Source organism: Sinocyclocheilus anshuiensis, unplaced genomic scaffold (assembly GCF_001515605.1).
Source record: "Sinocyclocheilus anshuiensis isolate Anshui unplaced genomic scaffold, SAMN03320099.WGS_v1.1 scaffold412, whole genome shotgun sequence".
NCBI classification, from domain to species: domain Eukaryota; kingdom Metazoa; phylum Chordata; class Actinopteri; order Cypriniformes; family Cyprinidae; genus Sinocyclocheilus; species Sinocyclocheilus anshuiensis.
Window position 1 is genome coordinate 1,229,767 of NW_015558661.1, and position 14,299 is coordinate 1,244,065.

The window sequence follows — 14,299 nt, forward strand, 5'->3', positions numbered from 1 at the left end:
TTTATATATTTGTCTTAACACGATATCTTGAGAACCAGCTGGAGGCCGATTTGGTTACATATTTACCACCTAGTATATATGTGACTGTGAAATAACAAGTGCAGTAACACTTTCCAGTGTTCTAGTTCTGATAAATGACTCTCTGAAATGGACCACTGAACATTTAATAACAGCCTACCACTGAGGGAACGATTTCATGACCACTATGATGTATTAGTGGAAAAATATGTCATAAAAGATGGATATCTGAGAAGCAGAAAGAGTCACAAAATGACAAATTTTCCAAAGGAAATATCCTCCGGAAGCAAAAAAAAAAAAAAGGGAAGAAAATGCCTTGTTCACAATGACAGATCACAGCCTTTTAAAGTGTCTATCTTTTATAGAAGGAATTTATAATGCCATATTTCAGCTTCACGCATGCATTTATGTTGCATCGTCCCCCAGTTCTCCTTTTTAACCTTGGTTCATCTTTGACTTTCTGTTTCAAGCTCCCCCTCATTTCCCATCTCCTCTCCCTTTTTTTCCACAGAATTGCCCTCTTTCATCCACTCTCTAAGCCCTCTTGTTTCTCTGAGATAGGAGGCACAGGTATCCCTCAAGAGAACAAGCCCGGGAAGAGTCTGTTGCCATGGGGATGGTGTCAATGGCCTGGAAGGGGGCTGTGGCAAACAAAACCATTCTACCGGACTAATTTAACCAATCAGAGGCACTGATGGAGCAGAGAGGGGGTAATACTGCTCCTTATAGAATCTATTCAAACAGTGCAGTGAGAGACAGTGACCTCTTCACCCGTGATAGTGTGACTGCTCAGATAATGAATGACATTATTTTCAGTGAGCTAACCTCACTTTCCAGGGAATTATACAGTAACCTGGACTTAAGATACCTGAAGGAAGGAAAGTATCTCTATTCTGTATATTCTCGAAGGAATAAAGAGCATGTTTGTGTCATTTCTTATCACTGAGGTAACTAATTAACGGCATTGTTCAGAAGAACAAGTTTCAGTGCTGCTTCTGTTGAAGTGGTTCTCAGGCTGATGGCCTGTGAAGGACAACATGTAGTTTACAAGTTGATTGACTGACAAAAATGAGAAAAAGCACCAATATAGAATGAATCAACTCATAAAAATGTAATTATTTTTGTACACCAGCATTAAAAAATGTTTTTAAAAATAATTTTCATATGCTCACCAAGACTGGATTTATTTGATCAAAAATACAGTAAAACAGAAATATTGTGAAATAACACAAAATGACTTTTCTATTACAATATTTTAAAATGTCATTTATTCCTGTGATGGAATAGCTGAATTTTCAGCTTTAGTGTCACATGATCCTTCAGAAAGATTTTCAATATGCTGCTGATAACTTGGTGCTTAAGAAACATTGTTTTGAAATGTTGAAAACAGTTGTGCTGCTTCATATTTTTTGGCAATGTAAAACTTTTTTCCCCCAAGGACTCTTTGATGAATATCAATTTAAAAATAACATTTATTTAAAATAGAAACATTATGTAACATGCAAATGCCTTTACTATAACTTTTGACCAATTTAATCTTTTCATTTTCTAAAAATAATTTCAATTAGATTGCACTTAGATTTACATTATTTAAAAACAATTAAGTGAATCTGTGAAACAGTAAACAAAATACTGAAGAAAAATAGTACAAAGTAGTACTAAAACATAAGTCATTCATTACATTTATTAATTTCAGCGCATCCCTATATATAGTAAAATCGAGGCTATGTCAAGATAAAAGGTATAAATCAAGGACAATTTGTACATTACTTAAAACAATAGGTAATTATTTTGACACTTGTTTTCCCCTGATTTGGGGTGCAAGATGGTCCAAAGCATTAAAACACTTCTTTGCTATATAAATAGGCATGTTTTATGAGCCGACTTTGGACATGAACTCATTGTGGAACTTTTGACAACTGTAATTACTAGCTTGTCCCACCACCAGCTGATTGGACAGGATGACAGACTCTCCAACGGCTATGAAACAACAACCACTCAAACACCATTTAGTCCCACTGCTGTGCTTGATCTTCCCTTCGTCAACCAGCTCCCCCATCTTCTCTCACACAGATCGACAGAACAGCAGTGCAAACACAAGAATCAACAAGTCCATAATCCACCCCACTTTAGGGCTATCCTAGGTAAGTCTGAGAGGAAGTTTAACCCTCATCCACAGGAAGCTTTTAGCCACAGGCTTTCCCACAAAATATGCATGAGGTTTAGAGCACGAAGGGATCTTTGGAGATGAAGTAGGTTAACCACAGCAAAGGAAAAGTGGGCGTGAGGAATACATCCCTGGAGGCCTCCAGGAGTGTAGAGGAGACCCCCACAGGGAGCATTTCTGCAGCTGAAGCAACCAGTCACACCCAAGCCCTCAACAATCACCCCTCCAACCAGCAAGAAATGGATCTGAGGCCAACTTATAAAAGAAAGAAACATGTCACAGAAAAAAAGGTGCTTTATTTTAAAACAAATGTATCCCAAAGGTTGATTTTACAAAATAATGCTCAGTATCATCTATACATTGCAAATACATTTCTTCCTTGCCATTTTTTAAAATTATTTTTATATTTTCTTTTGTTACAGTAGCTCTTTTGTAAAACAAAAAAAGTGGAAAAGATTCTGAAGAAGTGTACGTGTGATCCTCTCATCACAATCTGTGTAATGGTGGGTTTTCTAGTGCGTTCCACAGTTGAATCTCAGGCTTCCTATAGGAACAATAAATTCAAACAAACTAACAAACAAAACAAGGTTCTCCTATCTGCCAGCATATATACATAACTTTGTTTTCATCGAATTCTTCACCCAAACCTGTACACATAGACATTTTAAGTTCATAACTCTTTGATGTGCACCGTGACTCAAGTGTCACACGTCATTTAATGCGAAAAAAACAATTAGTTATTGTCTGAAAGAAGCAAATGGCACACAAAACAAGGTGGTGAACAAAGCACAGTACAAAATAATGATCTCAGGACCCAACCTGACCACTTCATGCCTCAAAACTACTCGTATACTTCTGAAAATGATACTCACTCGCTCGTAAATTCTGCATTCACTTTATAATGCTTACAGGGCACGTCTTCAGTTTAAGGCACTACAATATCATCTCCAATATCTCAAAAACCAAACATACGCATCTGCTAGCTCATTAAGATCCAGCCAACACAAGTTTAATGACCAATAACGTGTGTGTTAGGCTATCGTCTTCTGCGTTAAATTATGTGCGCGAATGTGACTGGAAATCTGAACACTATTGCACAGGCAATGAGCCGATTCATCAAAACACTGTTGGTTAACACCAGCTGATTGGATTTACATATTACAGACAGCAGACAGCTACATTAATATGGGACAAGCTTTCATGTTGAACAATGGCAGTAGTTTTTAATGTACATTGTCCAACCGTCTCCTGCAGACAGACTCCATTTTTGATGGCACAAACAAAAGAAATCCAGAGCTAATACAGTGATGCAGGGTTATGCAAATGGAAGATGAATTGATACAATTACAGCCACCCCATTTCGGCAATCATCCTGTCTGGCTTTCGCCCATTGGGCTTTATCAAATCCAGCACGGTCCTCCCTGTCTAGCTCCTCCCTACAGCAACTCTGTATGCCAGTAGAGAAGAAATAAATGTTGCCATGGAAACCGCCAGGCTGTTGACAGGAGCTAATTTCTGCCTCCATCAGAGTGACAGCATTGAAAGTTGACATGACTCATCGAAACTCATCGCTCACGGTTGGGCTGATCTGAAACACTTAACGACACTTAACGACAGGTTATCTCAATACAAATTGCATTTGTTCTAACGGTTTTCTTTTAAATAAATCACACAGTTCACCTCACTGTGCAAGGGAAAGGAGACTGGCTATTGATTTGGCAACTTATATCACACCTGAACTGGTTTATCGGTGAAACATAAAGCAGACGTCTTGTTGCCTCACCAATCTAAGAAACGAAGACGAGAATTATACCCTCACTTGGTCCCAAAACATCTATTAAGCCAGCTAACTAATGATTAGGCTAATGTACAAAAACAAAAAAAAGTAGGTGTAAACTACTAGAAAAGGTGCATTTCCTACTAATTTTCTTTACATAATTCTGATCGTCCTCATTTTGCAGTCTGAAGCATTTCGTAAGTGTTTACGCAGTCTCTTCCTGCTCGTTCTTCTCAGACATACCACTCCCTCCGGGAGATCATTGAGCCATCCGTGTGCGACACGTAGTCGTTGTCGTAGCAGTCCTCCGGCAGGTAGGGGGAGCCGTTGCTCATGACTTGCGGAGCGGCAAACCTGCGGGGCTCCGGCTGCAGCGAGCTCCTCTGGATATGATGGGCTGGACTGAAGCTTTGCGGCTGGACTGGGTGATGGTCGCTGTGATAGCCGTGCTCAAGGTTGTGATGATTATGGTGATTCATTTGACCGGCTGCTTCCCTCAGAGCTCTGCTGCGACCGTTGGGCGATCGCTCGCGGTCGAAATCACCCCACTCTTCTCGATCCTTATCCGGGTAGATGGTGCCGTTATCCTGGTTGGATTTGAGCTTGGTGTCAGGGCTTCCTTTGCTGTAGACTTGCTGCAGCTCATGGGGCTGGGGAGCCTTTTGCATATCCGAGGGGCCGTGATACTGCTTTGTGTAGTAGTCGCCGCGGAACGTCCGCCGTTGACGCTGGTAATAAACTCCACCCAGAATAAGGAGCAACAGCAGGAAGAGTGCTCCGCCTACTGCCCCACCCACAATCGTGCCTAGGCTCCCCTCCGGCAGAGGCGCCAGGGTTGGAGACGTGATGAGGGCTCTCTGCTTATTGCCAGGCGCGGTGGCAGAGATGTAGGCGGTTAGGAGGTGCACAGGGGTGGTGGGGGGCATGGGGGTGGTTGAGGGAGGATCTAATAATGATTAAGGTTGCTGATTTGACCGCCTGCTTCCCTCAGAGCTCTGCTGCGACCGTTGGGTGATCGCTCTCGGTCGAAATCACCCCACTCTTCTCGATCCTTATCTGGGTAGATGGTGCCGTTATCCTGGTTGGACTTGAGCTTGGTGTCAGGGCTTCCTTTGCTGTAGACTTGCTGCAGCTCATGGGGCTGGGGAGCCTTCTGCATATCCGAGGGGCCATGATACTGCTTTGTGTAGTAGTCGCCACGGAATGTCTGCCGTTGACGCTGGTAATAAACTCCGCCTAGAACAAGCAGCAACAGCAGGAAGAGGGCTCCGCCTACTGCCCCACCGACAATCGTGCCTAGGCTCCCCTCCGGCAGAGGCGCCAGGGTTGGAGACGTTATGAGGGCTCGCTGCTTATTGCCAGGCACGGTGGCAGAGATGTCGGCGGTTAGGAGGCGCACAGGGGTGGTGGGGGGCATGGTGGTGGTTGAGGGAGGATCTAATGGAGGGAAGGAAGGAGAGGCAAGAGGGAGGGGGCAGGAGGAAGGGATGGATAGACAAAGAAAAGTAGATAATGTCAATGCCAGCTACATCAGTATATCATTAACGGTCATATGAATCTGCTTCCAAGATTGTAATATCTTCTAGCATGACATATAGCATGAATAACAGGACTATCCTCTATTGCCTTGGATGCAATAGTTCCAGGTTTTTTATTGAAAGGATGCGATTGCAAACCTTCAGACGGCTTCAAAACCTGAAACTGTTGTCCAGAGCAAAGATGACTAAAAACATGGAAGAGAAAGGAGATTTGGGATCTTCATGATAAGGGATTCATGAGGAGCTACATACTAACATCTCCAGCTAACACTGAAGTACAGTCATCTGCAACAATGAAACCTAATGAGCAACATTTGTGTTAGCTGAGAGAGGGAGTACGGATGACCACATAGCTGAGTGATGAGAACAAACTAAATGGAAGGAAGGGGTCAGGGAAAGGGTACGTGCTACTGGGGGAGGGGAGAGGGACAGACGTCGAGAATACCCAAGGATTGGGTGGCTGCTACGCCTAACTGCTAACATGGTGCTTGGGTAGAAGACTGCGTTAACACCATTACCATGCATTGATCGCTTGATTGTGTTATGGAGCAGCGTGTAGCGTTTCATCGCATTCTGGGGCATGCATCTGGACTATGCAAGAAGGTTCTTGGAGACTGGAAGCTGAAAGTCAAACAATCCCATTACGGGAGTGTCCTGTTCCCGGCGCAATGAGAGCTATTTGGCTGGCTGTGAAGTGTGTGCATGCATAGAGTGCAGAACGTGCGAGTTCACTCTCAGGAGTCAGGGCTGCAAGCTCTTCAGGGTTACGCGGTTCAAATGCTCCAGCTAAAGTGGGGAATAATTTGCTCATCCTTGCTGGAATGAATAATAAACATAGCATACATAAAGCATTCTTGGACGGTTTTGTTCCCGCAAGGTTAAAGGTAATTTGGATGCATCTGTGGGTCTGGTGAGTGAATGTATATGTATGTAGGAAAGAGCAGCTTTTTAGTTCAACCAAAAATCTAAGTTATCACCAAGGCTGATCCTAACATCTAAAGGGCAGAGCATGGTCTAGACAGCCCTGGTTGTCACTATTTACTCACCCTCTTTTTTTTTTTGTTGACCTGGTCATGGTTATTTCTTTGAGTGAAATAAAAAAGAGAATCTTTGAAGAAAATTCACAGCTCTTTTCCACACGACAGTTTATAGTTAATATGACCACTCAAGAGTCAATGATTCAGTGAGTTGAACTCAAGAACTGAATCAGTGCACAAATTGGTCTTTTGAACCAAGTCTGAATGATTCATTCAAGAACCTTAATAGTTTGTTCACAGACCGGAACCTCAAATCACTGACTCAATGATTCAGTAGTTCCATGGACAACAATTTACATTTTGGACAATTAAAGTTTTTGTATGGCTTCAGAAGACTTGAAAAATAGCGCACAAATCATAAAAGACTACCTTTACACATTTTTGGAGATTAACACTATGAAACACCACTGCATGGAAAAGACCTGCATGAACATTCTTCAAAATATCTGATCTACAGAAGAAAGAAAATCATATGGGTTTGCAACAACATGACGATGAGTAAATAATGACAGAATTTACATTTTTGTGTGAACTATCCCCTTAAACCACAAGGGACATGTATAATGTCAATTTATTTTAATTTATTCAATTTTGCCCAGCGAGTTAAAGAATAATTTGTTTCAATCAATAAACCGTAGACCTTCTGGCCTCAGCACATCAATGTCCAGAAGGGAAGAGAACAGGACATAAAGAGAGGACAAGTCACGGAAAGGTCAGAAATCCCTCCCTCTCTCATGCTTCTCTTCTATGTGCCTCCATAAAATCCAAATTTATGTGGTACCCCATTCCTGTCCATACACTGTATGGATCAACCCGTTTGGAGGGAGTGTGTGGGTGTGTATTTGGGGGTGATTGGTGACCACACAGGTAGCGGCAGGGTGTTTAACATGCAGGACAGGTACTGCCCACCCATACTCATGCACAAAGATCAGCATCAGCAGCACACACACTTTCACACCCACATTCACTCCGTCAATACGCAAACAGTAGCAGTAGGCATTATAGTAGAAACATCACGACTCAAATGACGCAAAGGAACTCTTAGAAGATAGACGCAGACAACTTTGACATAAAACAACCAAACACGCACAGAAACGCAGCTTCATGCACACAGAAGCGGAATCTTTCTCAAGGGGAGAGCATAAGAAAATTTTAAAAGAAAATACATAATTAATGGTGGTTGAAAAGAGCTGGTGAATGTTTCATGAATCTAGGACATCTCTCAGTCAAGGTTGCTTCCGCTCTATTCTCCCCTTGTATAACAGCGTGACAGTCTCAGAGATGTAAGTGTGCACAAGGGAGGGAGAAAGAGCAACAGAGAGAGGGAGGTGACTATCACAGAAACTCATGAAACAACAGTATTCGATGTTTAATGTTCACGCAAAAATGATGGGAGATAAACCTCATGGAATGTGACAGAGAACACCTGTCTCAGAGGTCAATTAGACAATGACTCAGGAAACCCAATAAAAACCCATCAAAACTTTTTTTTTTAAAAAGCCAAAGCTGAACTTAAAATGAATTTAAATGGAGGACCAATGCCTTTCAGGCAAAGGACTCTGGCTCACGAAAATGATTATAAGCTTGTGTGCCTCATAAAAATGGATCCGGACCCATGTGATTCTGAGTGATGAGATCAGTGGGTTCTAAAGAAGATCTGTGGGGCTCGAAGAAATAGTTCACCCAAAAATAAAATGTACTCACCCTCATGTTGTTGTTCATAAAAAAAGAAAAAACAAACAGCATACATTTTTGAAATGAGTAAATAATGTTAGGAATTAATATTTTCAGGTGAACTTTCCCTTGAAGAAAACCAGATACGGCATTCTCAGTCCATTCGTTTCAGATTAAGGCCAACATTTCAACACACCAACAATGGGTGTGTGTGAGTGTTAAAATAAATTTGACTGGTAAAGTTTTTATGTTATTTTTTACCATTGTTTCTCCAGTTTCACATAGGAAACATACTGGTAAACTTTGGTAAGATGGGTGTCATGTTTCAAGTCTCTTACTCACCCTGAACACGTATTCTAATGTCTCGGCTGTGCAGTCCGATATCGTTTGCCACCTCACACCTGTAAACCCCAGAGTCGTTCTTCTGCAAGGGTCTCATAAACACCAAAGAGTTATTCACCACCTCTGCTCCATCTGGCATCTCTCCATCCAACCTAAAACATGCAAACATGTCTTTATCAAACTCTATCATTTATCCAAGTCTGCCTAGGCACTATGGAAAATGTCAGTAGCAGCAGAAATCTAGAATGTCAGTCAAAAGCTTGACTGAAAACACGTTTCTTAAGATTTTAAAGTCCATTAAAGATCTTAAAGACCAACTAAATTAATGGTTAATTGCAGAAAAAAAGAAGTGAAAAGCTTTTGTGAAACGGATTAGTTGGACCAGATATTGATAAAAAAAATCAAACCAACAAGTGACTAGCATATGTGTCAACAAGTTTTGATTTGTTAAACATATTTTTGCTTGCCCACGACTCCCATTCCGTGTCATTTTATAGTTCAAAAATTACTCCATTGCAGTTATTTTCCTCAAAGAATGGTTTGTCAAAACATTTATGACTGCTTGAGGCAGATTGTTTAAGCTCACATGATTGATGTGCAATCTTCTAACTTCGTGAACAATACTGACAAACATTAACAGATTAGTGGATTCCTAGAATTAGATTTGCTTTGAATAAGTAGAATGCTTGGGCATCCACTCATAATACTGGTCATTTGCATTGAAACCTGACAGTTTGAAAGCTACTCTTGGTGTTGTGAATCGTAGAGATAATCTGTTGCTTTGAGTTGAGTTGAGTTGCGATGAGTACACTCTTGAACCCATTCCAGACATAGTGGTTACACACCTGATCCATCTGAAGTGCTGGGCAGGCGGGTTGGCCTTGGCTCGACACTTCAGTTGCACATTCTCCCTGCCCACATACCAGTCGCCGTCATAGCCCAGCACCAGGATGTCTGGAGCAACTGCACACACACACACAAAGCATAAACGGATCATTCAGAGTAGTTTAAGAAAGGTAAGGCTAGGCTATGCCTTGTTAAAGACCCTATAAAATGACATGACAAGTGCAGTTTTCTTGTCCTGTGTTGACACATTTCCTATTGAAACAGAAAGTTTGGGCAGGACATATCAATTTTTAAAGACATAAAACACTTAGTTTACGTCACAGCCATAAATCACCAGATGCCATGCTGATTTGCCAGTTGCCATGTGTTATGTATTAGGGGGCTTTAGATAAAAATCGGTGCAGTCAGAATAAATCATTAATATTTTTGGTCCAGATTATGTACGTGTGTGTACACAGATGTACACAATATAAATATGCACATCTGTACACACACACACACACACACACACCCACATAATATATGTAAATATATAATAATTATATACCAAATATATATTTTTTCATTTGGTATTTAAATAACTGTACTGTATAAATTATATTTTGTTATAGCAATACTAACACTAAATTTAACATGGTTAATTTTTATATAAGGTAATATACTGTACATGGACTAAAAGAAAACTACAACTAATTTTTGTGGTTTGAATACATGACATTACATTTAAACTATAATATCAATCTGTGAGAAAGTTGCATTTGTAAGAAAAAAGGTCACAATTAGTAGAAATGCCAAGTCAGTCACAAGATTTAAAGTCACAATCTTGCAATTTTGACATTGTCTCCCATTTGAGACTATTTATCATAAATGCGACTTTTTATCTAACAAAGGGACTTCAAATCGCTCTAAAAATGTAGCTATAAAGCAACTTCTTAATATAAAGAAACAATTATGAGAAATGAAGTTTGCAAGTCTAATTACCTTATTTTTTGCTAAGGCAGAAACATCTTTTATACAGTGGGTACGGAAAGTATTCAGACCCCCTTCAATTTTTCACTCTGTTATATCGTATTTTTATATCCATGACAAATGGTACAACAATAAAGTAGCAATCTATAACACAACAACATTATTATTACTAATTGATCATAAAGCAACATAATTCATCATTAGGACTTTGTGTGTCTGACCAGCAGTACAAGACCACTTACAAAGACAATGGACACAGTATTGATTTGTGCCTTTAGAAAAGCTCTTTAAAGTTCTTTAAGTGAGCGTGCTGAATTAAGAGGTTATATATACCCTATGAGATGAAAAAAGATGGATGGAAAACGAAAGAAAAATGCTTCCGTGACTGTAGCCCCCATTGAGCGCAGAAGCGTCGTCCAATGACTGATGTGACCTCTCCCTCCTCATACTCCCTACACCGGCTGCTTCCTGTGCCTGCCCCTAACACTTATGCGCCTTCCTCGCTGCTCAATGGAGCTTAGTAGAAGTCTGTGTGCAGAAATCGTTAAACACCACTGATAAATCATTTGTCTGAAGCATCACTACCTGTATTCAGTATAAGTTCATGAAACTCTGAGGACTGTGTCTTAGCAAAAGGGCTTTTAGCTCCATCACGCACAAGACGGCATCAAGACATCATGTCATGTGGATAGTTACCGCACTGGGGTGATATGGAAAACAGATGTGAGCTCTGGACATAAATCTGATTGCCTGACGTGGTATAGAAAAAACAAAATGTAAGTTACTGTGAAATCTTCATGGAGAAGCTACTTTGGGTTTGTTGTGCTAGATTGAGCAAACAAAAACAGGCTTGCGTGCACACAGGAACAAGCACCAAATGAGAGTCAAGTTTGGCTTTTGGAAGTAAATATGTTTAGTGGCCAATTGGCTGATAAGTGGTTGCATGGTTTAAATTGCAAGAAGTCTGATTCTCGCAGTTTAAAAAAAAATCTGATTTAAGTGATGAGCAAATTTAAAAAAAGACATGCTTCTAGGGCTGATTATCCATACAGATTTCCATATTTGATCGACTCTGATTCACAATATCTCAATTTGATATGATTCTGGTTTCCATTTCATGTGGATGTGGATGTATTTCAGTTTAATTTTTACTATTTATAACAATCCTTCTAAGGAAATGCTGTAAATTATATACGGAATAGTATTTAAAAAATAATAATAATTTAAAAAATATACTAAATTAACAACACAAAAAACTGTTGTGTGAATACTAAATGAAGCAAACTTTAAATTGCATTTCTTGTGTAAAAGCACTCTTAAATTGCAAAATTATAAAGCGAAAAACTAAGAAACAGTACAGAAAAACTTATATATTTTATAAAATATACACAAATGAGTTTTTAAAATGTATACAATGTAAGTAAAACATTTTTTATGTACAAACTTTCATGAGAACACATTTTCCACAAGGTTCTTCAAAATAGTGAAACTGTGAAAAGTGAACAATGAATAGCAGAACATCTTTCCAAATAGTGAAACAGTTACACATAATAGTGTGCTCTAATAAAAAAAAAACATTGTATTGGTTTTTTTTTTATTCCATATTTATTCTATTCTATGCTCTATTTCTATTGAATAAAATGAACTACGAAGCTGGTAATAAGAATTAATTATGGCTAGTAAATTTGCGCAAAACATAAAAGAAAAGAAAACAAAACAAAACGGATACTGCATAAACAGAATCATGCGCACACTCTTGTCACACTATAAAAAAACCCTATCCGATACTCACACTGTACGTTGATGATATAGGGTATCCTGAAGTCCCTCTGTAGAGCGGGGTGTTTGACCACACATGTTAGCGTGTGGCCCTGGGCGTGACGGGAGGGTTGCCAGGTGTAGTGCACCTGGGTCGTAGTGGTGCCGTTGACATCGTCCTGCATGTGGGCCTCAGACGTGCCGTACAGATTCGTCTCCCAGGACACGTCGGCAGGGGGCCGAGCCCTCTCAGCAATACAGGTGGCCACTGTGGTTTCATTGCCACCGTCGATCAGAGCAGAAGATCCAGCAGAGACATACACCTTCGGCTCCACTATGACAGAGAGAGACATCTTTGAGATAAATATACCACACCACTTGCGTTTAATTCTGAGCTTTAATGTGAGGAGACAAACTCACACTATTACTGGAAAGATGCATCAAGATAATGAACCGAGCTAAAGCACATCTATTTAGATGAGAGTACAAAGCTAACTATAAGCTAATCCCCTCAGCATTAAGAATCACTCTGGTACCACAGCCAGTAAATTCATAAACTGATAAGAATGACTGAGAGAATAATTAGATTTTCGTTGAGAAGAAATAAAAGTCTTATCGGACTGAAAAAAATAAAAAATCTCTATGGTTACTACCGGCTGAGGGCAGCCTCGGTTTCTCATCAGAGAGCACTAAGTGCTTTTCCAGAGAAGATGAAATTATTTGTTTTAATGGCTTATCCAGTTTACATGGCAGAAGGGGCAGGGCTTGGGCGTGTGCGAGCCATTATGAATCCAGCAGTGTTCAGGCCTGGAAAACTGAGCTTTGCCTCCGCAGCGGCTGAAAGAAACTTAACATGTGTGGGGCGCTTTTCCCTTCCATTCCTCTACTCAGTGCCATCACCGGTGGGAGACAAATGGGAACGTTGTCCCAGGCTCCTGTGACAAGGGAGGCCCGCTAAATCAAGAAGGGCTAATACAATCATCTATTGATATACACTACTGTTCAAAGGTCAGGGGTTCAGTAAATGTTTTAAAGGCTGATCAAAATGCAATAAAACAGTAATATTGTGAAACATTATTACAATTTAAAATGATTGTTTCTATTATAAGTAACTTATTCCTGTGATGGCAAAACTAAATTGTCAGCATCAATACTCCAGTCTTCAGTGTCACATGATCCTTCAGAAATCATTCTATTGTGCTGATTTGGTGCTCAAGAAACATTTCTTATTATTATCATTAATGTTAAAAACAGTTGTTATGCTTTATATTTTTGTGGAAACCATGGCATTCTTTTAAGGATTGTCTGATGAATAGAATATTAGGGCTGTCAAAATGGCTGAAAAACTAAATTCGAATTTTGCACTTAAATACGATCAAAATTCGAATTATATTCAAATTTAAAATGCATAATTTCAGTTATGGCGAAGAATAGCTTTTGGCTTCTCTTCTGAGGCCACAAGAGGGCGCATTGAGCAAAATATTACTAATGCACGTTTATTCAAAGCATAAGATAACGACTATCTGTGAAAAAAAGTGCATAATGTATAAAATAATGTTTAAACCAATTATAATTAATTAAGTTGCTTAAACAACTATAAACAAAACAGCATCATGTATGTATGCATAGTTTAATACAAAGGGCGGAAAGCCAATCACACAGAGTACATTTTTTCATTTAAAAACATGAGATGTAGTGGGATGGGGAAAAAACCCCACCATAAAGTCTCAATATATGTTTTTTTTTTTAGAAAGTTAAACTTTCTAAACATGCGGCTCCATTGTGCGAGATGCGAGTGCAATGGTGATAGATGTCCCTCTAGAAAATGTGCGAAATATGTGTTCTGTGTGAATGGCTTGTTTCAGTTTTGATGTAAACAAGGTCTTCTCCGCATTGATGTTCTCTTTTCCCCAAATATTTTGAACGAACAACGCAGCAGCGCCGCATCTAGTGGCTTCAACTGGATAGGCATCCCTATAGAATATGAAATGGAAATCTTTCTAATATGTGACCCTGAACCACAAAACCAGTCATAAGGGTAATTTTTTTTGAAGACTTATCATCTGAAAGCTGAATAAGTAAGCTTTCCATTGATGTACGTTTTTTTTTTAGGATAGGACAATATTTGGCTGAAATACAACTATTTGAAAATCTGGAATCTGAGGGTGCAAAA

At 39.7% G+C, this 14,299-nt stretch overlaps 1 protein-coding gene across 1 annotated transcript in view; it reads right to left on the reverse strand.

Annotated features, from left to right (window-relative positions):
- Positions 1 to 3,358: 3,358 nt before the first annotated feature.
- nectin3b (nectin cell adhesion molecule 3b) overlaps positions 3,359 to 14,299 on the reverse strand; it is a 47,604-nt gene continuing 36,663 nt past the window's right edge. Inside the window, exons 4-7 of the mRNA XM_016477360.1 lie at positions 12,161 to 12,460; positions 9,399 to 9,516; positions 8,554 to 8,705; positions 3,359 to 4,908 (exon numbers count right to left, since the gene is read on the reverse strand). Of these exons, the coding sequence (XP_016332846.1) occupies positions 4,196 to 4,908; positions 8,554 to 8,705; positions 9,399 to 9,516; positions 12,161 to 12,460 (1,283 nt within the window). The 3' untranslated portion in view covers positions 3,359 to 4,195. The remainder of the gene's footprint in view (positions 4,909 to 8,553; positions 8,706 to 9,398; positions 9,517 to 12,160; positions 12,461 to 14,299) is intronic.